Source organism: Micromys minutus, assembly GCF_963924665.1.
Source record: "Micromys minutus genome assembly, chromosome: 3".
NCBI lineage: Eukaryota > Metazoa > Chordata > Mammalia > Rodentia > Muridae > Micromys > Micromys minutus.
Genome location: NC_137972.1, coordinates 77,561,494 through 77,585,128, shown reverse-complemented (window position 1 = coordinate 77,585,128; position 23,635 = coordinate 77,561,494). Strand labels below are relative to the sequence as shown.

Genomic DNA, 23,635 nt, shown 5'->3' with positions numbered 1-23,635 from the left:
GCACAAAACATCACAGGTAGTGAGAGTGGAAAATCCAAGCTAGAAAGATCCCTTTGCTCTAATTCATCCCATATCTCACCCCACCAATCACTCAGTCATAACTTCACAGACCAAACTAAAATCATCTCTGTGTCCTGGATGAGGAGAGAAAGAATGTTTCCCTCCCCCCTCATTAGTAAGCTCTGCAATGTTTGATGACTGAGACATATAAATGGTTTTAATCTGTCTGTTGATTCAGTGAGGAAGAAGCTACCTCAGGGAGATTTGCAAGAAGGAAAGACTCAATTGCTTAGCTAGATGCAGTGGCTGATCAGGACAACTGTAGTCAACCTGTTCATGAGTGACTGAAGAGTGCCCGAGGAGTGTTAGGACACATAAATTGATTTGTTATGGTAACTGGCAAGGGCTGTCAGTGGTAAATGAGGTTTCAAATGACTGCTTACATGATGGTGCAATTTGGAAGTCAATCTGTTGTTGCAATGGCCTCTTTCTGGATACTAAATCAGAAGAGCTAACACATAGATAAACCAACACATAGATTTTTATGTATAGTAAGATGCCTGACTGAAAAAACTTAAATGAGGAAGTGCAATTCTATCTTGCCTTTCGCTAATCTTAGAAGGGTTGGAGAAGAAGCCATTCAAACAAAGAGATGAGAGAACTTGAAAAACATATTTAAAGTAAAAATAGTCATTCTGTATCTATCTACCTCCCATATTCTACCTGTTTACACAAATTCTATTGCTGATGTATATGGGAAATCTAAAATGGGCATATGGAAAGCCAATTTCTCACATTGGTCATGAGCCAGAAGTGAAGACCAAGCCAAATCTTACTGAATGGATGACATTATCTAAAATCAAGTTCTTCAATTTTCCCCATTATTTTAACATAACAATTGCAGTTTTGGAACTCTAACTAATTGATAAAGTTATTGATAATGGGGAGGAATGTTAGTATTTTGTGTAGGTTGTGCCCCACAGTTACCTGGCAACATTCAGATGTGCCTAGCTCACTATAAAAGGGGCTACTTACCCCCTCCTCTCTCTCCCCATCTCTCTCTCTTTCTCTTTCTTTCTCTCCCCTTCTCTCTCTCCCTTATCTGCTCCCTCTTTCTCCTCCCACATTTCTTTGTCTCTACTCCTTCAACTTTTCTCCCAAGGTTATGCATAAACTCTATTCTATGCTATATTATTCTGTGGCTGGTTCCTCAAACAGAAGAGATGCCTCAGCATGGGCCCACAGAGGACTACACATATATCAAACATATTCTTTCTCTTCTGGCGTTTTTATAAAACACAACATAAAACATATACTCAAAGATCTTTTTCATGTAGATAGAGGAACTTGCAAATTTTCATATAAAAATAAATGACAACTATTTTTAAGTAAATTCCATAACAATTAATTCAATATTGCAATAAAAAATAATCATGAAATCTTCAAAAATATATGGAATTATTTTAGCACTGAGAATTGAACCTAGGTTCTTTCATATCTTGAGCAAATGATCTGTCATTGGACATATCATCAGATTTAAAAAGCATCAATTAAAATGGAGGTAGATAGAGTATGGGTGAGGTTGAGGAATATGGGCAGGTGCAAGGAGAATGCAGGGAGAGATGGCTGAACATGGGAGTGGGATTTGGGGAGGTGGTAGAAAAACTAACTCAGAACAAACTTCAAAAATATGAGGATTATACAGGTAAGAAAATCTACTAAAGGAGAAAGAGTCTGAACTGGCCATGTCTTGTAGGCAGGCAAGGTTTCCAGTGGTGGGAATGGGCTGTGTTCAATTGAATTGTCAGCCAAGAGTGTTCTACACAGATCTCCAAGGAACACAGGATGATGATAGAGAAGAGAGTTGCTCTCCACCAAGTATCAGCAGGGTACCGTTGCAGATGACAACATAATAGAGCTCATTAAACTTAGAGAGTCTGCATTGAGCCTTCACCCCTATGTTCTAGTCTGTTTAGCACAGGAACGTGCTCTTTGAGTTCCTGAAAGAGAATAGGACACACCAGGCCAACTCCAAGATGTTTTTTTTTTTGACCACAAACAATCTGTCCTGCCCACAAAATGTACTGACACAATGATGGTATAGAGCATTAGTTGTGGGGATAGCCAGTCAATGTCTGCTTTGAATTGAGTCCCCCCACACACCACATGAGGGTGCTCATGCCCAATACTGTCTGAAGAGCCAAGGAGCAGAGACCAAAGAGCAGAGACCTAGGGTGGAACCAAACAGGACTCACAAATAGAAAATAAAAATAAAACAGTGAAATGATTTTTAATAATATTTTGGTATACGTATAGAAGGCTGCCTTGTCTGCCTGTCATCAGAAAGTCCTTCTCTGGCAGTAGATTGGAGCAGATGCAGAGACCCACAGCCAGACATTATGCAGAGAAAGGATCTAAATTGGAGGTCTCCACTGGAATCCTTTCCTTAGAGCTCCGAGAATCCTGAGGAAGAAGGGGTGGGAATATTCCAGGAGTCAGGGGGAATGGTGGACACCTGGAAAACATGGCTCACTGAATCAACTCCGCAGAGCTCATTTACACTCACAGAGACTGAAGCAGCAAGAAGTAGGCCTGCATAGACCTGTACCAGGTCCTCTTTCGACATGTTGTGGCTGTTAGCTTGGTATTTTGTGGGACACCTAACACCCACAGCCGGTGTGTCTCTGACTCTTTTATCCTGCTCCTAGAACTCCTTTACTCCCATTGCATTTATCTGTTCAGCTTTGGTGTGAGGTCTTTTAGCTTGTTTTGTTGTATTTTGTTTTGTCATGCCTAGTTGTTTTCTCTCTGGGGGCCTGCTGTGTTCTGAATGGAGAGGGGGGCATCGGAGGGAATGAAGGGGGCTGGCGGCAAGGAGCTGGGCAGGAGGGAGAGAGGGAAGCTGTGGCTGGGATATATTATATAAGAGAAGAATCTATTTTCAATTAAAAATTAATTGTTCAAAAATATGTTCACATCAGTCAAGAGTCTACTAGAGCATGTAAACCAAGTGTTTAAAGAAATATCAAAATGACTAAACAGCAGAAATAGATACACATATTTATGGACCACACTGCATTCTTAGTTATCCTTGATATTTCTGCAACATAGCTATACTAGATATATTCTTATATAAAAACACACAGATAATTAACTTTGACCTACTTTTTTGTCCTCAGTCAAAATAATAGCAAGTTATAGATTTACATTTGTAAAGTAGGTGGTAATGAGGAAACATATAAGAACTTATATTGCCCAGGAAAATAAACATTAGATTTATATTAGGTTGCAACAAATTTAAATTCAATTGATTTGAAGCAACAGTGATGAAGGTGTGTTACAAAGTACATCTACCTTGAGTCCACAGTTTTCTAGCCTCTGCTACTCATTATTTGATGGCAGACTCCAGATTATAGCAGGACCTGTTTTGAAGCTTCTCAGTTACATTTTACTTCTTTCATTACTTTTTGAATACATGGGGGATAGGTCCCCCACCAATGACTCACCTCCTGATGTATAAGGTTACACACACACACACACACACACACACACACACAAAATCATGCCTTTTTATATTTATAATACCCAGGTCAGGCCAGGAACAGTCACTTAAGCTTCCCATGACTTCACTCCTTGCCATGCCAGTCACCTGGTGTTCATGTCTGATGGGTTGTATACACTTCCTGAACAACTCTTTGCTCAGTCTTATGCTATCTGCCCTCTCCTGATACTGGGCTGTTGCAGTAGCCTTCTGGCTGGTCTCAGATCCTTGACTTGCTCACCTACTGCAGAGTTGTTAAAAGACATGTTGATACCATTACTCATATCCTTTAATCATACCATTAGTCTCCTTTTACATCTGAGTTAAACTCTACCCCTTTAAGATAACATATAAAGTTCTTTTCTTTGACCATTGCTTACTTCTGCCACAATTCTTCCACAAGTATCTAAAAATTAAGTTATATTATTAAATGAAACACATTTTTCTCCCTCAGTGCAATTAGATAGTGGTAGAAAAGAATGAAAAATATCATTCTTCTCTAAAAGCATTATGATCATTGAAATGTAATCTAATATCACATTCATATTTTAACAGTCATAGTTCACATTTAAATCATATTACATTAAAAATAAGAACAAAGCCTTAGATACTTTTTATAAGTTGTCTTACAGTTGAGTGACTTCTTTCTGTTTTAAGCAAATACAAGGCTTTCTATTTATACATATTACATTTCTCTTTTGAGATCTTGCCCAGGATTCCATTTCACTGTATTTCTTAAGACAGACTCTTGCCATGAGACAGGAAATCTGCTTGTGCTGGACTTGTAACATCTGAAAGTGTCACTAGTCTAAGCTGAAGTGGGTGACCACTGCCAGCTGTCTGGGAATAGAAAATCTGCTGGAACTTTCCTGGTCTTGATAATTGCTCAGTGGTCTTGGGGTAACACGATCGCAGTGAGATGACAGTGTGTGATGAAGGTGTGAGCACATATTAGTATATTTCATATCATATATGAGCTGTGTACTTGAGGAACATTTGCACAGATAGAGGTATAGAAATCAGAAAGGAAAAGTGAACCAATCTAACATACAGTTGACCAAATGTACCTACCTACAAAATGGCCCAGGACTATTAATTACCTCTTTACTTCTGTTCTTTCTGTCAACTATTATTCATACTGATACCTGTTTATTTCACTGTTCCTCTGTTGATGGGAGTTATACTTACATTCATGTTTCCAACATTAATAAGCAGTGACATGGCTAGCCATATTCTATTGCATTACTAAAATTAAATTTTGGCAAGTTTAAGTCCAAGGTCAAAAATCAAGCCTATGCTTTTTTTGGATATTGCAGAATTGCAGATGTAAACTCTCTCTCTCTCTCTCTCTCTCTCTCTCTCTCTCTCTCTCTCTCTATCTATCTATCTATCTATCTATCTATCTATATTATACATTATAATCATACAGTATAATCTATAAAATATTCATATTTTCTTGGAAATATTAAAGAGCATATTTGAAGGACAATTTTAGATTCTCTCAGTGTCATCAGCCCCAGAATCACTGGTGGTGAGTTTTATCAGCAGCTCTGGTTGGGAACTGGAAGTTCACCTGGGTCTCCAGTTCACATGTCTGGAAAATTCTTCATGTTTGCTGCCATGATCTAGCCAGGCCAAGCAGCATCACATTCCTATTTTATGGCCAGTCAAAGCATTCTGGCTGTGAACAAGGAGCCACTGCAGAAGCCAGATTCAGATACAACTGAAAATGGAATTTTAAGTCTCTGGCAACACTGGCTAATGAGAATGTAGATGGTGAGAGCAGGTAGAACACATAGGTAAGTGGTCTGTTCTTCCTGTTTCCCCAGAACATCTGCTATCCACAAACCTACATGTAGAGGAGCAAGGCCCCTCTTGGCTCTAATCGGTATAACAATGCTCATTTGGCATCAGTTTCCCTGCTTTGGCTCTTTCCTTTTTGTTCATTTCTACTTCTCTCTCATGTCCAGTCTGTACTGTAAGACTCAAATTGAGTCTTATCTATTTGAGGCTCCCATGACAAGAGATCAGAGATCGATGTAAAAGCAAGAGGTTTATTCATCCAGTGCACTGGGGTGGCCTACATCCAGAGGAGAGGTAACCCCAAAAGGCTGTTACAAGCACTTTTTAATACTCTTTAGGGGTACAGGTTGCATCAGCAAGGTTATGGTTTAAACTCATTGGCTAAGCAAATTAGCCTTTGAATCTCTTGGCTAGCAAGCATGTCACAAGGCCATGGGATCAGAGGGTCAGGTGACTGACTATCAGTCACCACATTCTGCAGTTTTTCAAGAATGTCCCTGCTCCTCTCAAGAACTGTAGGTAGAGAATGGAACTTGGCCTAGCCTTGACCTGAGGCAGCGGGAGTAAGTTTGGAGAAAGCCTCTAGGGTCCTTCAGTAGTACGTTTCTGACTCATTTGAAATAAGTTTACAAAAGTAGAAGTGGCAGATATCTTTAAAAAGAAAACACATTTTTAGAAAAATAAAAATTGATCATGTGGCCAGACTGTCCTTCAGAACAAAATATTTAAGCAGACTCAGTAAGATTTAAAGACTGACTTCTGCTTCATTGGTCTAAAAACAATCTCTAATCTAATCTATTCTGAGTTAATATAATCTAATGTAATCTAAAGAGAATCTTTCTGGTTCCCTTTGCCTCTAGGGAGTCAAAGTTGGCATTGGACTTCACAGCAATGCCTTCTAAGTATTTGTGGAGTGGTCCTAAGGAGGGTTCCCTTATTCTAGTCCACAGATGAAGAGTCTGAGGAACCTAATGTGCTCAGATACAGCAGGATGTGAAAGTCAGGTTCCAAATCCCATGGTGAGATTAAATGGGAAATCAGACTGAAGGATGAAAGGAAATGAGGATGAAAGAGAAATCAAGAACTTCCTCACCCTGTCCTACTTGTGAATGATCAGTTTCTGCTTTCCCAGATGCTTTTTCAGTTATGCACACACTTCAAAAAGGCTTGTGGATAATTCATATTCCACAAAACCAACATTTACTGAAGTTCCAAACCATCATCTTTGTATGGTATCCAGATCCTTCCTTACTGCTCCCTGCTGCTGTTAGATCTACTCTCTGTCATATTCTTGGCATTTAACATTTTTTGAGGGTTTTGTTTTATTTTTTAATATTCATTGAATGATGTGTGAAAGAACAAATGAAGATTGAAGACACAATGACCCCATATCTGGTCTTTGTGAAGGGTTTTAAATGTTCTATATATTTCCATCGTCATCAGCCAGCTTTAAGTAAAGTAGGTAAGTGTATGTTGACGGGAGAGACAATTGTGAGTTTATATAAAAATATTTCATATCTGTCTTCAAACTATTCTAAAATATTCTCTGCTTGTTTGAAACCTAGAAACACATATTATTAAGAGATTTACTCCTTACTTACTTTTTAAAAAGTACTCTTTAAGTCACTCTTCTGGAATAAAGACATGGAAGAAAATGACAAGGAATTAGCTAGAGGTCTTGAACTTTTCCCTTCTTTGCACAATAAAGCAGTTCCTATAAGTGGAAGGGATTTCTTTTTCCTATTATCTTTGTCTCTGTGGGTTGCACTTCCAAACCTGGACTGTGCTGGTCTGGGCACATTAGTATGCAGATGCTACTCCAAAGACTCAGTTATTCACAAGGGACCAAAGTCAAACATCCCAGGTGAAAAAAATCCTGTATCCCAAAGCTACAAGTGAAATAAAGCCCTGTCTTAAGTCTGCTTCCTTTGGTTTTAGATATCTGCACCATAAGGGTATCTGGCATATTGCATTTACATTGATCACATGGGGAAGAATAAGATTTACAGAGATAAACCACCTTTTCTTCTTTTTAGTCTTTTGAAGCTAAATTATTTTTAAAAAGCCAGAGGTCATTTAAGGATTATTGGATTATTCCAGGTGTCAGAATCCCTGCTTATTTTTGATACAGGGAATCATTTTCTACAACAGGCTTTTAAGATTCAAGGCCACCAGGGTGTTAGTAATCCCAGGAAGGGCCCCTGCTGGCAACCTTATTAGCCTCATTGCTTCTTGATTTTTATTTAATTCCTTTTAATATTCTATCTAACTGCTCACAGACATTGTGTAGCTTAAGGGTCCAGAATGAGGGCAGTATTTCACTGTATCATCAAGCCTGCAGTGAGCTAATAAACTGCTCACAAAGTGCTTTGAGATCATATAGCAAGAGGTCAAAGGGGTGGAGGCTGTAGCTCACTGGTGAGAGCATTTGTACAGCATATGCAGGAGCTTGGGTTTGATCACGAGCACCATAAATAAACAGTAAAATGACGTGTTAAATGAGAGAACCACAAGCGTGGAATCATTGTTAATAAAGAAAGAAGGAGTACTGACATAAATGGTCCAAACAGTCTTCTCCCAAGATGATGGATCAGCATCTGGATTTCATCTGTGTATCTACAAAGGACTAAAATGGCATTCCAATGGCAGAAACAAGCACTTGGAAAACAGTTCTCTTTTCTAAGCCCTAAGGATGGGAAGACAGTGCCAGAACATGGGTGAAAACAGAAAAGCTCATATAACATAAAAATGTTAGCTTAGAGCAACCAAATCCTGCATACTGGGGATTACTTTCAGCTTGTAAATCATATTTACATATGATACTACATGCTAGCTCAAAATAAATATAACAATTGTTTTGCCCTAACAGGAAAGGTTAGTACTTTCAAGTTCCTTTGAATCATTCCTGACACCTGTCAACCTATTCTGATTCTGTCAAAACGTAGCAGTCATCCAGGAAGCTCCTTCAGCAGGCTGGACCTGGTGGGCTTGCTTTCTAACAAATGGTATGAACTGCAGAAGTCCCAGGAGCTAAAGCACCACCTGTCCACCTGTGGACACTAGCTCTGGGAAATTAGTATCCTGTGCATTCACAGAAGATTTAGACTGAAGTTAATAAAATACACACTTAATAAGATGCATTATTGTTCTTCTGCTAATTGATACAGACACAGAAATGCCCAGTGATTTACAGACCCTAGTGAGTATTTTTATTATTATCAGAAAGGCAAGCAAAGCTTTTAGAATGCTGACCAAAAGCTAAGAAGGATTGAAGGACCCTCTAGAGATCCCAGATTCTTGCAATCTTTTGCAGGTGATAACACACTCTCTCAAGAATAACTTTAAAGCTGTTAAGTCTTCTACAAGTAAATGCACATTGAGTTACTACTTCCATTCCTTATATAACTACATTTTTTTCTAGGCTCTTGTGAGCTCGAGTAAGAAAAGTTTTAAAAGTCTCCTTATGTGAGCTTGGCCCCCAAACTAGAACCATCCACAATTTCCCTGGGATAATAGATATTTTTTAAATGTCTTATAAAACAACTAAGCTAATCATCTAAATGCACAGAAGACAGCTAAAATGAAAAATAAAGAAAGGTAGGAATAGGAGAATTTGGGAGTTTGTGGTATAAGCTGTTTCTTATGTGTGGAGTTGGCAATGTCTTGATAGCCTGAATTATTTCTAGTGAAAGTAAATTAGTTTTAAAACTGCCTTGCCTGTTATATATAGTTACCTGAATACCCTACCTCAGTCTTTACATGAGCAGATCTTAGGTCACCAGGCTCTGAACAATCAAGTGAGATAGCACAGGTATCCAATCACTTGAGAGACTAAGGTAGAGAATCACTGAGTTAGTTTCAGGCCAATCTAGACTATACAGTGAGCCCTGGAGCACAATGAACTACAAGAGCAAGTCCTTGTCAAAAACAACAAAATCAAACTCAAAGGATGGCATTGTCTGGTATGAATTGGAAGAGAGTCCTTTGGTCCTGTGAAGGCTCTATTCCCCAGTATAGGGGAATCCCAGGGAAGAAAAGTGGAAGTGGGTGGGTAGACAGTCTCAAAGAAGCAGGAGGAGGGAGGATCGTTTAGGGGGGTTCCAGATGGGAAGCCTGGAAAGAAGATAACATTTGAAATGTAAATGCATAAAATATCTAATTAAAGAAAGAAAGAAACAAACAAAGACAGACAGACAGAAAGAAAGAAAGAAAGAAAGAAAGAAAGAAAGAAAGAAAGAAAGAAAGAAGAAAGGAAGGAAAGAAACAAAGAAACAAAGAAACAAGGAAAGGAGAGAGAGAACAAATTCTTAAATCATTTGTATCCCTCCTCATTTCTATGGAGATTAGAGGGAGAGGGGGAAGGAGAGAGAGAGAAAGGGGGAAGAAGAAAAAGTAGAGAGCTCCCTAGATAGGGTAAAAGAAGAGGGAGAATGGTCCATAAAAAAGTAATTTGACAACTAGCCAGGTAAAAAAAAAAAAAAACATTTTTTTTTCTGGACTTATAAATAGACAGATACAGAATGAATCAAGGAGTTTTAGGGGTTTTACTTTCATGTCAGGTTACCTCAGATTAAGGGAGCCCTTGAATCCTCACTAGAAATAGTCTTTGCAAAGCATCATTTCTCAGAAACCTGCCTCTCTCTTGGTGTTAGTCATGATCTCCATAACAAAAAGAACTAGGTTATATGCTTAGCCTGCTGCTGTAGATCCACTTAATGACAGCCACATACCGAAAATAGATCTCCTGCCTAAAGCCATGGACCCTTCAACCAACCGCAATGCATCATAGGAATATGATCTAGCCAGCTTTCAGTCCCTCAAGTTACCCAAACTCTCCCTTGTATTCATTACAAAACATTGACAACAGGGTACTAACAGTAACTGCAGTGTTTTCTTACACAGTAGTAACCATTCTGTAGTTTAGTCCATGCTAAGGGCCTTGGATCCATCTAACACTATGGAAAGTGTGTTAATGTTATTGCTGCTCACTTGTTATATTATTTGAGCAACATTAGTCAGTGCATATGAATCAAGGTCATCTATCCTTAAGTTCTAAGAAATTCTCATCCTAACTTGCACAGAGCTTCATAACATTGTAATAAAAGACAGAAATGAAAGCATCTCCTAGGATTGCTGGTTAAAAGTCTTTGCGGTATAAATACCTCTATTTGAATTCATTTCTAGAAACCCACTTAAAAGTAGAAGGGAAGAATGCAGTCCACAAAGTTGTCCTATGACATTTACACATGCAGTATGTTGTGCATTAGATGCTAGGTACAACCACACATGCACATACACACCCACATACTAGTTAATTACACATAAATAGCATATTTTTCATTTTGGGGTCTACATATTCTGTAGTATGTTACACAAACCAGAGAGTGAAGCTGAATAACATGCTGTCAATATGTACTCCTTCATAAGAATTTCAGAATATAATCCTGAACAGGAACTATAATCCTCAAAGGAAACAGGATAGCTACAAATGTAATTTGTTGTGAAAGATTTATACTCCACATAGCAAGTTGGAACCTCAATCATGTACACTCAGAATCTTTATCAGATGAGAAGTGATGGCACACAAGTGAACATAATATATTTCTGGCAATACTAGCAGCCAAGAGAAAGTCATGAGATGAAGCCCAGAGAGAAGGTTGTCCTGTTGACACCTTGACTTCTGGCCTCTATAATCTTAAAAGATCACTGTACACTAAGTCTACAGTAATTTGTTATGGTAACCACACACGGTTGCAATAATATACCCAATCTCTATTTCTTTTTAAAGCTTGGGATTGAACCTATGGCCTTGAACAAGTGCTCTTCTACTGAGCTGCATCCCTTGGCATTTTGGGATAATAGATAATTCACACAGTTCTTATGCTGACTACATAGTTGAGAATGGCCATGATACTATGGTCTTCCTTTCTTCACACCACAGAGCCTGACAACCTAGCCTTCATTACACAACACTGTAACTCACTACTCAGGTAAAGTCTTCAGCCAAATAGAGAGCTTCATACCCTAAACAACCAAAGCTAGTAGGGTATGAATGAACCTTGTATGTTATGCGTAGATAATCACATTTCCATATGAAATTCACCCTCTCAAAACATCCTCAGTATTGAAAGATTTGGTTCTAATATTGATGTTTCTTATTCTAAGTCTTTTTTTTCTTATATCTTTTATAAAATTTGATAATTTTTCTATTCATATTTCAAATACTATCTCCTTTTCTGGTTCCTCTGTCCCACTCCCCTTGCTTCCATGAGGATGCCCCCCCTTCCATTCACACACTCCCACCTCACCAATGTGGCATTCTCCTACACTAGGAAAATGAGCCTTCACAGGCCCAAGTCCTTCCCCTATTGATGCCAGACAATGCCATCCTCTGCTTCATATGGGACTGGAGCCATGGGTCCCTCCAAGTATACTCTTTGGTTGGTGGTTTAATCCCTGGGAGTTCTGAGGGTCTGGTTGATTAATATTGTTTGTTCTTCCTATGGGGTGGCAAACCCCTTCAGTTTCTTCAGTCCTTTCTCTAACTCCTACATTGGGGTCCCCATGTGTGAAGTCTTTTAAAAATACTGCTATAAGTTGTTTCCCCCTGGAAGGATTTTCTGCGTCTCAGAGGCTTTCATAGAAAAATGTGGAGTACTCCCTGAAACACTCGTCTACAAAGAAAAAGCAGAGATGGGTAGGAGAAAAGTCAGTTCTCAAGGAAAATGCAACCAAGGCCCCAGATGATCCATTGAAGAACTTGAGAACTCAACAGGCCTTTTATATTTGTCCTGTCAGTGGCAAAAAGACTAGGTCTGTGTGCCCAAACTATACCTCCTACTGAATGCACCTACTCCAGAAGAGCCAGGAATCTACGTGAAGCAGCTTAAAGCTTCCTTCCAGTAGAGGTAATACATGGATAGAGAAAGTTATAAGCATGTAAGGAAAATGAGTGACTGATCCTATAATGGGACCTAGGGCATAGACTGTAGCATCTTCCTAGTACAGAAATGAGAGCCTATCTGCCTAACCATCATCTGTTATGAGAATGTGGCCATGAGAGGTCCAACACCTGGATCAGATTGTCTTATTTTGGGAAAGAATCCATTAGGTGCTCTCAAATCATGTATACAATGACAGGTCTGTGAGGTCTCAGCTCTGCCTTCTGACTTTCCCTCTCCCACCTACATTCTTTCTACTTGAATATCCTCCAAGAGTTCTCAAAAATATTCATCTTTATAGTGGATTCTAATCACAGTTGTACCACAGTGAGTTCACTCTTATTAGTTACTTGGGCATATAGTATAACTATTTAACTACTATTTAGAAATTTTGGCTCACTCTATTTATTTACCTATTATTTGTCATACATTTAAACACTAAGTCTGTACTAGGCTAAGCACTGGGTATTTAAAAAGTTCAAAAAATGATAAACAGCTGAATTTTGCTTAGAGGAAAAAAATAAAAAAGAACACTTAGAGTTGTAGATTGCTGTCCTCTAGCCTACGATTGGCTTAATTAGAGCAGCTGTGATGGACCACAGAAGACCCTCCCAAGCTCAGGTCTATTGGCAGTCCTTCGTAAAAGTGGGAGGGACAAAGAAAGGGATTCAATCTGTGCGAAGGCTGTGAAGTTGTTATGCATCCTTTGATAGGGATTTTCAGTAGTACAAATGTTTGGGACCACATATGTTCCTCTAAACCAGATCTCTCACAAGCTACCTCAAGTAATCAGGTAATAAACTCTGGGTTTCACCATGCTAAAGTTGAGTCAAATTATCTTCTCGGTCTGTTGTTAGTGCATATAAAAATGAAGAGGCATGGTTCATATTTTTTCATGCAAAAGCAATACAATATATGTATTATTGGCATTATGATAACTTGAATAATCCTATGTGGATTCTGGGAATGATGGATGATTCACATACATGGAAGTTCCACAACATAAAGCAGCTAACTCATGGGAAGGAGATTAAACACAAGCTAGTTCAACACTTTGAGTTCAACTGAGTCACCTATCTTCTACTCTTCATCTGAGTAAGACCGTGTTTCATAAGTCCATGATTCAGCCAAGAGGCATGTCTATGACCTGCTTGAGTGGGAATATTCATATCAACCTCCATAGCAATTAGCAGTCAATGAAACTCAAATCCATGACTTTGTATGTACAAAACACATGATGTTTGTGACCCCAGGTCATAAATATTTAATAAAAAGCATACATCCCTATCAGTTAGACATCTCTACAAAGCATGAGTCCCCAATGATTGTATCGTTCCATTTTCCCTTTTCCTCTCAGAAGACTCAAATCTTTAGGCCAGTCTCTAACAGGTAATATAATTCTCTCAATGGGTTAGACTTCCAAGTTAAACAAATTTATGAATCTAACTATACAAATAGAGTAAAAATAGTATCCCAAATAGATACAAGCAGGATATTTCTTTAAAACTATCCAACTATAAGACTATAAAATGGAAGAGAAAAATATCATATAAATAATAATTACTTGAATGTAGTGGCTAATGGTCTTTAATATAGCTCCAGCAAATATGTCACTGTAGGAAATGCTATTTCACTTCACTACTAACAAATCAGGTACTTAGTGTGCTGGGGGAGAAATGATTGGACCTGCTTTAAAGCCACGTTAACCAGAGAAACTGCAAAAATATTTATATTGTTATGAAGGAAAGAAGAAATGCCTCTCGTGGGTGTATTTAAGTACCCTCAATCTTTTGAATAAATGGCAATTCTAAACAAAAAAATGTAAAGATGACCTTAGAATAATAATCTCAAGACCCAACTGGGACTAAGCTTCCCAATGTTAAAAAAAATCATTTGCAATATTTTCAGGGTAAAAATTTTTATACTACATTATAGCTCATAGATTTTATATGTCTCAAACAAAAATCACCCAAACACCCAACTCTAGGCTGGCTTCTTTCCCATGAGATAGGTCCTCCCATATGTAAAATTACTCACGCAGTCCTGCTCACTCTCTGTAACTCTGCGGTGTTTTTCAGGAGAGGAAAGCAAAGGAAAGGAGAAAACCAATCCATTTATAGAGGTGTTTCATATAGAGCATGGGACTGCGAAGGCAAAACCAGGTCTGGCCCAGTGAGGACTTGCTGTAGCCAGTTCTCTCCATTATTCCTTTAGTGAAGGCTCATTTTCCCAGTGTGGGGGAATGCCAAGGTGCTGAGATGAGAGAGGGTGGTTGGGAGTGGGAGCATCTTCATGGAAGCAAGGGAGGGGGAGGGGGATGGTAGTGGGGGGGAGGGAAGGGGATTACATTTGAAATGTAAATACAGAGAATATCCAATAAAAATAATTTTAAAAACATGGGTGGGTGGGTAAGCACAGTCATAGAAACCAGGGAAGGGAGTGGGATAGAGGGCTGCTGACAGTAACACTGGAAGAGAAACATTTGAAATGTAAATAAATAACATAACCAATAAACGTTTTTTTAAAAGGGAGAGCTCATTCACTCAAAGGCAAGAGGAAAATATCACCGGATAAATGCTGGGTCTGTGCCTGAAAGTCACCTTTATCGTTTCTAACAGACATTGTATATGTTACATGGGAAATGGAGAGCTCAAAAGGACCTGACCTGTGAGCCATTCTATTTCCAAACATTCAGAAAGGCCTTTGAGCATCCATTTGATTCACTGTGAGTGGCATTAATATTTATGTGACTAGACGGTGTTAGGATGAATTAGTTCTTGGAAAGAATAAGTAAATGAAAGTTAACAAGCAAATAAATGTGCAAAAAGTTGCATTCGATGTCTTAGAATGGTAAACCCCTTTCCATTAAAAGACATACAACAAAAAAGAAAATTCTATATTCCAAAGGCCAGAGGATCACAATATTCCAGGCTTATTTCTCTTAATCCCATAGATTTCTGATTGCCAGTGGACTGAATAGATATCTGATAATATAACCTCCAACCACATAAACATTTACAGAAACTCATGTTTCATAAGGAGAGGAATCCTCATTAATATCTTCATTTGATTGGGCAATCATATAGGCATGTGAATTAAGGAGCTTCCAACATTTTGATAAGTAGAAGATCAAGGTTTTTGCTGCCTCTGAAAAGATCTCAAGTCCTTCTCCTTTGCATCTATATTAACATGAGCAAATTGAATTAATTTGGCCTAATAAAATTAATCCAGTAACAAAGTAATTCTTTGAAGCAACTGTGTCGATTAATTAACAGACAGAATTAGAGAGACAAAAAAATGAATGGTTCAATAGCTCGGTGTCAAAAATCTCTTTGACCAGGTCAGGAGACAGGCAGAGCTCATCACATGCCAAGTCCCTAAAATCCCTGGGACAGTTAACAGATTTCAGCAAATTCATGGTATGTACCAAGTGTTTCCTAGCTCTTCCGGGCAGCTCAGAGCCAATAGCCGGTGAGTTTTAGTGCTCATGAGAACCAGGTAATTTGGGCGTTAGATGGAAGTCATCAAAGAGTAGTCTGTCAACTTGCCTAAGAAATTTAAAAGAGTCGATTACTTTGGCAGGTCACAGTGGCTCTTATTTATGCCTCTCTATGGGAGGGTGGGAGGAGTAGCCAGAGCTGTAGCAGCCTTGCAATGGCTCCTGCAGTTAATATAGCTGTAGAAAGGATATGATTTATACACGAGTGCTTTCCCTCAACCCTAGCACACACGTGTCCAAAACCCACTCCTTCTGGTGGACTCAAAGTGTGCGTACCCCTCACTGTGCTCTGGTCACAGTGGGCAGCTGACGGTTTACATTGGCACAGAAATTGCACAGTGCCAAGATGTTTTGACCATACCCGTAGACCTATACCTACTCTAATATAAATGGGAACAGCTTGGTTACTGAAAAAGATAACAGATCTCCATGCATGTAACAGGCAGAGCTGGTACTTCCCATCAGAGAAAGGCTCCCTGCTGCTTGCTAGTGAGGACGGCTGATTGAGACACTGCTTTGGAAAGCATGCACAGATTATTTCCAGGACCAACAGACAAGCTGCTGCAGGAAAGGATAATCATCGAACCAGTTTTTCACAGCAAAGGAGTGAGCCCAGGCCCAGCTTGGAGCTTTTTGACACTTGCAAGGGAGAAAAATGGGTCTGCTATTGGTCTCCATTTTTATGTTCTGCAGCTGAACAGAGAGCGTGCAACTAAGAAGCTCACATACCTGATAGGGGCCCTGGTTGCAGCCGCAGTAGCTGCTCTCCATGGTGTAGCTTCTGGAAACCCCCATCTCCCTCCACACCACTATTCGAGCAGTGGAAGCTCGTGATTTTTCTACCAGAAAGCTGCAGCTGTTCATGGTGAATGCTGGTGCTAGCTTGTCCAGAATTTTGGGAAGTGTCTAAAATGAAAAGAATAAAATCAAATCAAGATAAAGTATGGGTGATGAGGAATAGACATCATTTAAAAAGTTGCTTTGCAACAGTTACTAGATATCACCCTGTATCAACCCACACATTTATGTTAATCTGAATCACTAATTCAAATAAATGGATATAAACAATTTTTATCATTTTGTAGATCAAGCAAGTAAAGTTTGGAAAATGTAACAATAAATAATTTAAAACCCACAAGCATGAGATGGTGAGAATGGAATTGAAAAGTCAACCTAGTTTACTCCAATATCACAAATTTTGTCTCCCCTTTTCTGTGTTACACTATCCCCACATTAATGCACTGCTGATTTGTGCCAGTTGGAAACTATACATGTTGCAGACACCTGGAATTTCTAGTGATTCTATCTAGCTCCACAGAGTACTGTCGGAGAGCCAGAAAGGTCACTGAAGATCCTAAGCAGATGTACATCTAAAGTTCCCTTATTTTCTGTGAGTGTGGAATTCCCTAAGTAAACTCCCATCATATCCTTTGCCACAAATCTGAAGCTGAATCAATTATGAAAATCCTAAAACTTCAACATTTTAGGATTCAAATGTCTTACCTTCTTTAGGACTAAAAGTGTTTTATTTATGACCCTCTAATCTCCTACTACTCCCGAGTGGGGTTCCTAGCCAAACAGATCTTACTCCAAGGGAAAGTTGTCCTGGAGTTGATAGGACACACAGTCCACTGATGGACAGAAACAATTAACATTGGTAACCCCAGGCTTTAGCAGCATCCAAGTACCATTTGTTTCTGTACTGACAGCATATGCACAGAATAGTAGATGATGTAAAATTATGTACAGAATACAACAAATGGGGCAAGGTTGGGCTTTTATTCAACTTATAAGAAAGAATGTGTAAGTTCTGGTATAAATGCCACTTGGGCCATTTCTAGACCATTCAACAAATCTTCCTCACTTTAGTTGTTTTTGTCTTTACATTTAATATAATGTAATATTATAATTATCAATAAAACATGTGTTTATCAGTATATTACAATATTTGTTTCACTTATGATCTTTGAGTTCTCACATAGCTTCCAGACCTAGAGATCATTCTTATTTGAGTTTCAGCATGTGTCCCCTAATTGGTTCTTTCATATTCAAACTTGCTTGTCTCTCTGGGTTAACTTTTTTTCTTCAAAATTTTCACAAGGTTAATAATTAAAATTTGAATGGTCATGTATGTGGATTGTTTAGTTTACATTTTCTTTTTATCGTGGAAGTTTCATGAGGGCAGAAATGGGTCTGGTAGGAAAATTCCTGGACACTGAGAAAAGATTCTCACAGACAACACTTCAGGATATTAGCTGCTGAAATATAATCAACTAATAGAGACAGTTATAAGACCGAATAAGAGTGCTGCAAATACTATTACTACAAAATGAGGAATACTTTGAAATTATTTTAATTATTAGTGCTTTATTTTGTTATAAAAGTTCATTCTTATTTAAACAATAACTCATTGTATTATAGAGCGATTTATGTATCTATGTTTTTAATAGTAAAATTACTTCATTGTTTTTGTAAAAAACGGATGCATTTATTTCATGACAAAACCAAGAAAATGATGCAGAGACATCCCGAAGACCTCTAAAGCATTGCATTACATCTGCCTTTGAAAATGTTCCACTTGCTTTGATTGATGAACTCATATTGAAACATCATTTTCAGGAGGAAATTCGCTATTGAAAACATACATTGAAAGTGTTTAGAAAGTAGGTTTCATGACATATATTTAACATTACAATATCAGCACATAGTTTCACGAACATAATAACAAGTGCTGCAGCTCAACCTACCACCCCCCTTTTCCCCTAAACCTTTGAAAACTATTATTTGACTATCTTCAAAGTTCTGTCTTAAATAGAATGATGGCTGTAACCAGGCTAAATTTCCAGACTGACTTTTGATACTTAGTAATATCTACTTAATGTAACTCTATGTCATTCTATTCATATTCTATTACATCACCCTATTACTCTATATTATTTTATTATTAACCTTATGGTTATTCAAATTTAGTTATTATAAAAAAGATAACATACATCTTCAATTTTTTTTTTCTGTGGAGATCTAAGGTTTAAGTTTCTTTAGGTAAAAATTATTTTAGGTAAATAGTTAAGCCAGCAGTACTTGACTCATTAGCAAGTACATATCTAAGAAGCCAACAGTTGTGTTCCAAAGAGGTTCTACCACTTGGGATTTCTACTGACAAGGAACAAGCATCTCTGTCACCCTAAGTTCTTGTGAAAATTTGGTGTCAGAATCCCACATTTTTGCCACTTTTACAGGTGGCAAGGCTATCATGTTTTTAGTCTTTGGTTTGCTGAGATATACAACAGAGATAATTTCTTCTTGTGCATTTCTGTCACCTGTATATCATCTTTGGTAAGTATTATTTCTCTATGTTTTAATCAGTCTTCCCCCACCTTTATTCTTAAGTGTAAAGGGATTTTCCTGTTTATAACTCCTTATATTTTATATAAGCTCTATTCTTCATGACAATCCATAATAATACTTTGCCATATGTATTTGGCAATAATTTTCTTTACTGTTTTCTTCCATTTTTATTTTCTTACAATACTTCTTCAGAGCAGAAGATAAATGTTTATGAATCTCAATTTATTGATAATTTCTTTTAAGGGTCATGCTGCTGGTGTGATATTTGAAAAGCTGTGGTGGGAGGGGCACACAGACAAAGTTGATTGTCAATTCTAATGTCAACATTGTGTATATAGTCTTCTGTAGTTATATTCTAGAAATGTGTTATGCTCTTTCATTTTACAATTTTGTCTGTATGATTGTATGAAAATTGTCCCATAAGCTCATGTACTTGAATGCTTCGTTACCAGGGAGTGTAAATATTTGAGAAAGATTAGAAGAATTAGGGAGTGTGCCCTGGTTGGAGTCTGTATGCCCTGTTGGAGAAAGTGTGTCACTGTGGTTGGGCTATGAGGTGTCAAAGTTTACACCAAACCAGTTTTCTCTTTCTCCCTCTTCCAGCTCCCCTCCCCATTTCCTTCCCTCTCTTTTTCCTGCTTCAGTACTGTACTTGCTTACTGTGACAGTTCCAGGGATGATGACCATGGATCCATCCTCCAAAACTGTAAGCAACCCCCAGTTAGTTTCTTCTAAGAATTTTTTTTAATATGGTTTTTCTTCACACCAACTGAACATTAACTAGGGCAGTCATTGATCTATTTTCTGTTAATTCTGTGAAAGTTATACATTTATGCCTAGATTATTTTGCTTTTGCATTGGGATCTCTATTCTTCTTTAAATCCTATTTTGGAAAAAAATATCTTTGTCACATTATCTTTACTTTTTTTATCAAGGACAAATAACCATATCTATGAAAGTCTGTTTATTGATACTTTAATTAAACTCATCCTATGACATACTCTTCTAGTTTTCATCATGATCTTCCTGTCTATTTTATTTGTAATAAGTCTTGAAGTAAGGCAGTGACAGAATTCCAACTGTCTTGCTCCTTTGTGCTGCTCCGGAGTATCTACCTCTCCACCCTTGAAATGTTATCCCCTACCCTGCTACCATCCCCTCTCTTTCCACTTGTCTTCATGGATAGTGTACTCACTCCTAATCACCCCCTCCGACATTCTTTCAGGGCTTCTTTTTCTCTATTTAGTGAGAAACTTTCTGTTATAGAGCATGAAAGATGCATGTTAGCTATGCAAATTTTATAAAGTATTTTTTGTCAAATTGAGAGCTGGGACTCTTGATATGGAAAAAAGAATATTGAGTCTTTTCAAATACTTTATCTGAATATATTATATTATATGCTCATGTAATTTTCCCCTTAGTCTTTTGATATGATGATTTATACAAATTAACTTTCTAATTATGAACTAGCCATGACCAAGAAAGTTCTTACTTGGTCATGGTGTATAATTAAATATATATCTAATTATACTTGTTTTTCCAACATTTTCTTCAGAAATTTTGAATTTTTGCCTATGAGAATTATCAATCTATTGGGCTTTTATCTTCTTACATCTTTGCTGGTCTTATAGAATTAATTGAGAATTATTCTCTCAGTTTGGTTTTCAGAAAGGAATTATAGAAACAGGAACAATTTCACCATTAAAATTTATCGCAAAATTCACTACTGAACTAATCTGGGCCTACCTGTATTTATTTAGATAGATTATAAATTATTTATCACTTAAACATCATTAAAATGCAGCCATTTTCAGGGAATTTATTTCAACTTGGTAAACATTGGTAGTTTGTGTTTTCAAGGAATTGATTCATTTCATCTGGATGATCACAAGATTTTCACAGTATTTTATTCTTCTTCTTATAATGCACATAGGACTTCTAACTATGTTCAGTCTTTCATTTTTGATTTTAGTAATTTGTCATCTGGATTGCTTTCTACTTGGCCTCAACACAAATTTGACACTCTTTTGGCTGTTTCTAAGATTCATCTTTTGCTTTCATTGACTTCATCTTTCAATGTTCTGTTTTCAGTTTTTATCATTTATGTTCTAATATTTTATACAAATCAAAATTTCATCTATTGAAAGATTACAATATGATTTATCTTTCTTTTATCTCTTAAAACTTTATATAAAAAGGAAGATGCATGTACAGATTTTAATAGGCATTTTGGCATAGGATTAAATGAAAATATTTTTGTCAGTACTTAATTTTTTTAGAGGTTGGATAGTATGCATTGAAATCTTACTAGTTACTATAAGGAAAAATATTATGTAGAACAGAACATAACATGGAAACAGTTTTCTTAGTGTGTATAGATTAAACATAATGATTTTGGAATACCAGAAATTTCCACAAGGCTATATTCTTAGTGCTTGGATTATTAATGATTTAAAGTCCAAGTATGACACACTCTTAGAGGGTGCTATACATTTATTTTTTTTCCTAAGAAGTACTGAGGCTTTCACTTTTTGGCCTTTGATTTCTTGAGCTTCATATGGCCTGTGAGTTGTTTCTGGTGTATTCAAAGCTTTCTGGTGCTAGTATCAAATTATCAGTGACTACATATTATGTTTGTTCTTTTGTGACTGGGTTACCTCACTCAGAATGATATTCTCTTGATGCATCCATTTTCATAGGAATTTCATAAAGTCATTGTTTCTAATAGCTGAATAGTACTCCTTTGTTTAAAGGTACCAAAATTTTTGTATCCATCCATCTACTTCAAGACATCTGGGTTGTTTCAAGCTTCTGATTATTATAAATAGGGCTGCTATGAACATTGTGGTCCATGTGTCCTTATTGTACATTGAAACATCTCTGTGGTATATGCTCAGAAGTGGAATAACTGGTTCTTAAGTTAAGACTATGTCCAATTTTCAAAGGAACCACCAGACTGTTTTTTAGAGTGGTTGTACCACCTTACAACCCCACCAACAGTGGAGAAGTGTTCCTCTCTTTTCACGCCAGCATCTGCTGTCATCTGAGTTTTTGATCTTAGCCATTCTGACTGGTATGAGGTGGAATCTCAGTGTTGTTTTGATTTGCATTTCCCTGATGACTAGGGATCGAGCACTTCCTTAGATACTTCTCAGCCATTCAATATTCCTCAATTGAGAACTTTTTTGTTTATCTCTGTACCCCCATTATTTAATAAGATTGTTTGATTCTCTGGTATCTAACTTCTTGAGTTCTTTGTATCTATTGGATATTAGGCCTCTATCAGCTGTGGCCTTGGTAAAGATCTTTTCCCAATCTGTTGATTGCCTTTTTGTTTTCTTGACAATGTCCTTATCCTTACAGAAACTTTGCAATCTCATTAAGTCCCATTTCTCAATCCTTGGTCCTAGCACACATGGCATTGGTGTTCTGTTCAGGAAAATTTCCCCTGTGCCTATGTGTTCTAAGATTTTCTCTTTCTCTTCCAATAGTTTCAGTGTGCCTGTTTAATGTGGAGATCTTTGATCTACTTGCACTTGATCTTTGTACAAGGACATAAAAAGTTCTATTTTAATTCTTCTGCATACTGACTGCCAGTTGAGTCAACACCATTTGTTGAAGTGGCTGTAATTTTTCCATTGAATGTTTTCAGCTCCTTTGTCAAAAATCAAATGACTATATGTGTGAGCATTTATTTTTGGATTTTCTATTCTGGTTCATTAATCAACCTGCCTATCTCTATACTAGTACCATGCAGTTTTTAACACAATTGCCTTGTAGTATAGCATGAGGTCAGGGATGGTGATTCCTGCAGATGTTTTCTTGTTGAGGATGGATTTCACTATTATAGGTTTTTTGTTATTCCAGATGAATTTGCAAATTGTGATTTCCAACTCTATGAAGAATTGACTTGGGATTTTGATGGGGATTCCATTGACTCTGTAGATTGCTTTTGGTAAGATGGAAATTTTTACAATGTTAATCCTTATGAATCATAAAATCTTAAATTTTCTTCTTCAGAGATTTGAGGTTCTTGTAATACAGGTTCTTCAAATACTTAGAATCACAACAAAATATTTTATGTTGTGATGATTTTATGTTGTTATGTTGGTGATGATTATGAAGGGTATCTTTTTTCTAATTTCTTTCTCAGCATGTTTGTCCTTTGAGTAGAGGAAGGCTACTGATTTGTTTGAGTTAATTTTATACCCCTGTCAATTTGCTAAAGTTGTTTATCAGCTGAAAAAGTTCTATGGTGGAATTTTTGGGGTCACTTAAGTATACTATCATGTGATCTGCAAATAGTGATATCTTTACTTTTTCCTTTCAAATTTGTATCCCTTTGGTTTCCTTAGCTGTATAATTGCTCCGGCCAGGTGTTCCAGTAGTATGTTAAATAGGTAGGGGGAGATTGGGCAGCCTTGTCTAGTCCCTGATTTTAGTGGGATTACTTCAAATTTCTAACTGTTAAGTTTGATGTTGGCTATTGGTTTGCTGTATATT

At 37.4% G+C, this 23,635-nt stretch overlaps 1 protein-coding gene across 4 annotated transcripts in view; it reads right to left on the bottom strand.

The window, feature by feature from the left end:
* The window catches only part of AGBL1 (AGBL carboxypeptidase 1), an 889,014-nt gene that overhangs the window by 351,159 nt on the left and 514,220 nt on the right, over positions 1 to 23,635 (bottom strand). For all 4 annotated transcript variants that reach the window (XM_080914790.1, XM_080914793.1, XM_080914791.1 and 1 more), the window contains one exon: positions 16,514 to 16,690. In XM_080914790.1, coding sequence (XP_080770916.1) covers positions 16,514 to 16,690 — 177 coding nt within the window. The remainder of the gene's footprint in view (positions 1 to 16,513; positions 16,691 to 23,635) is intronic.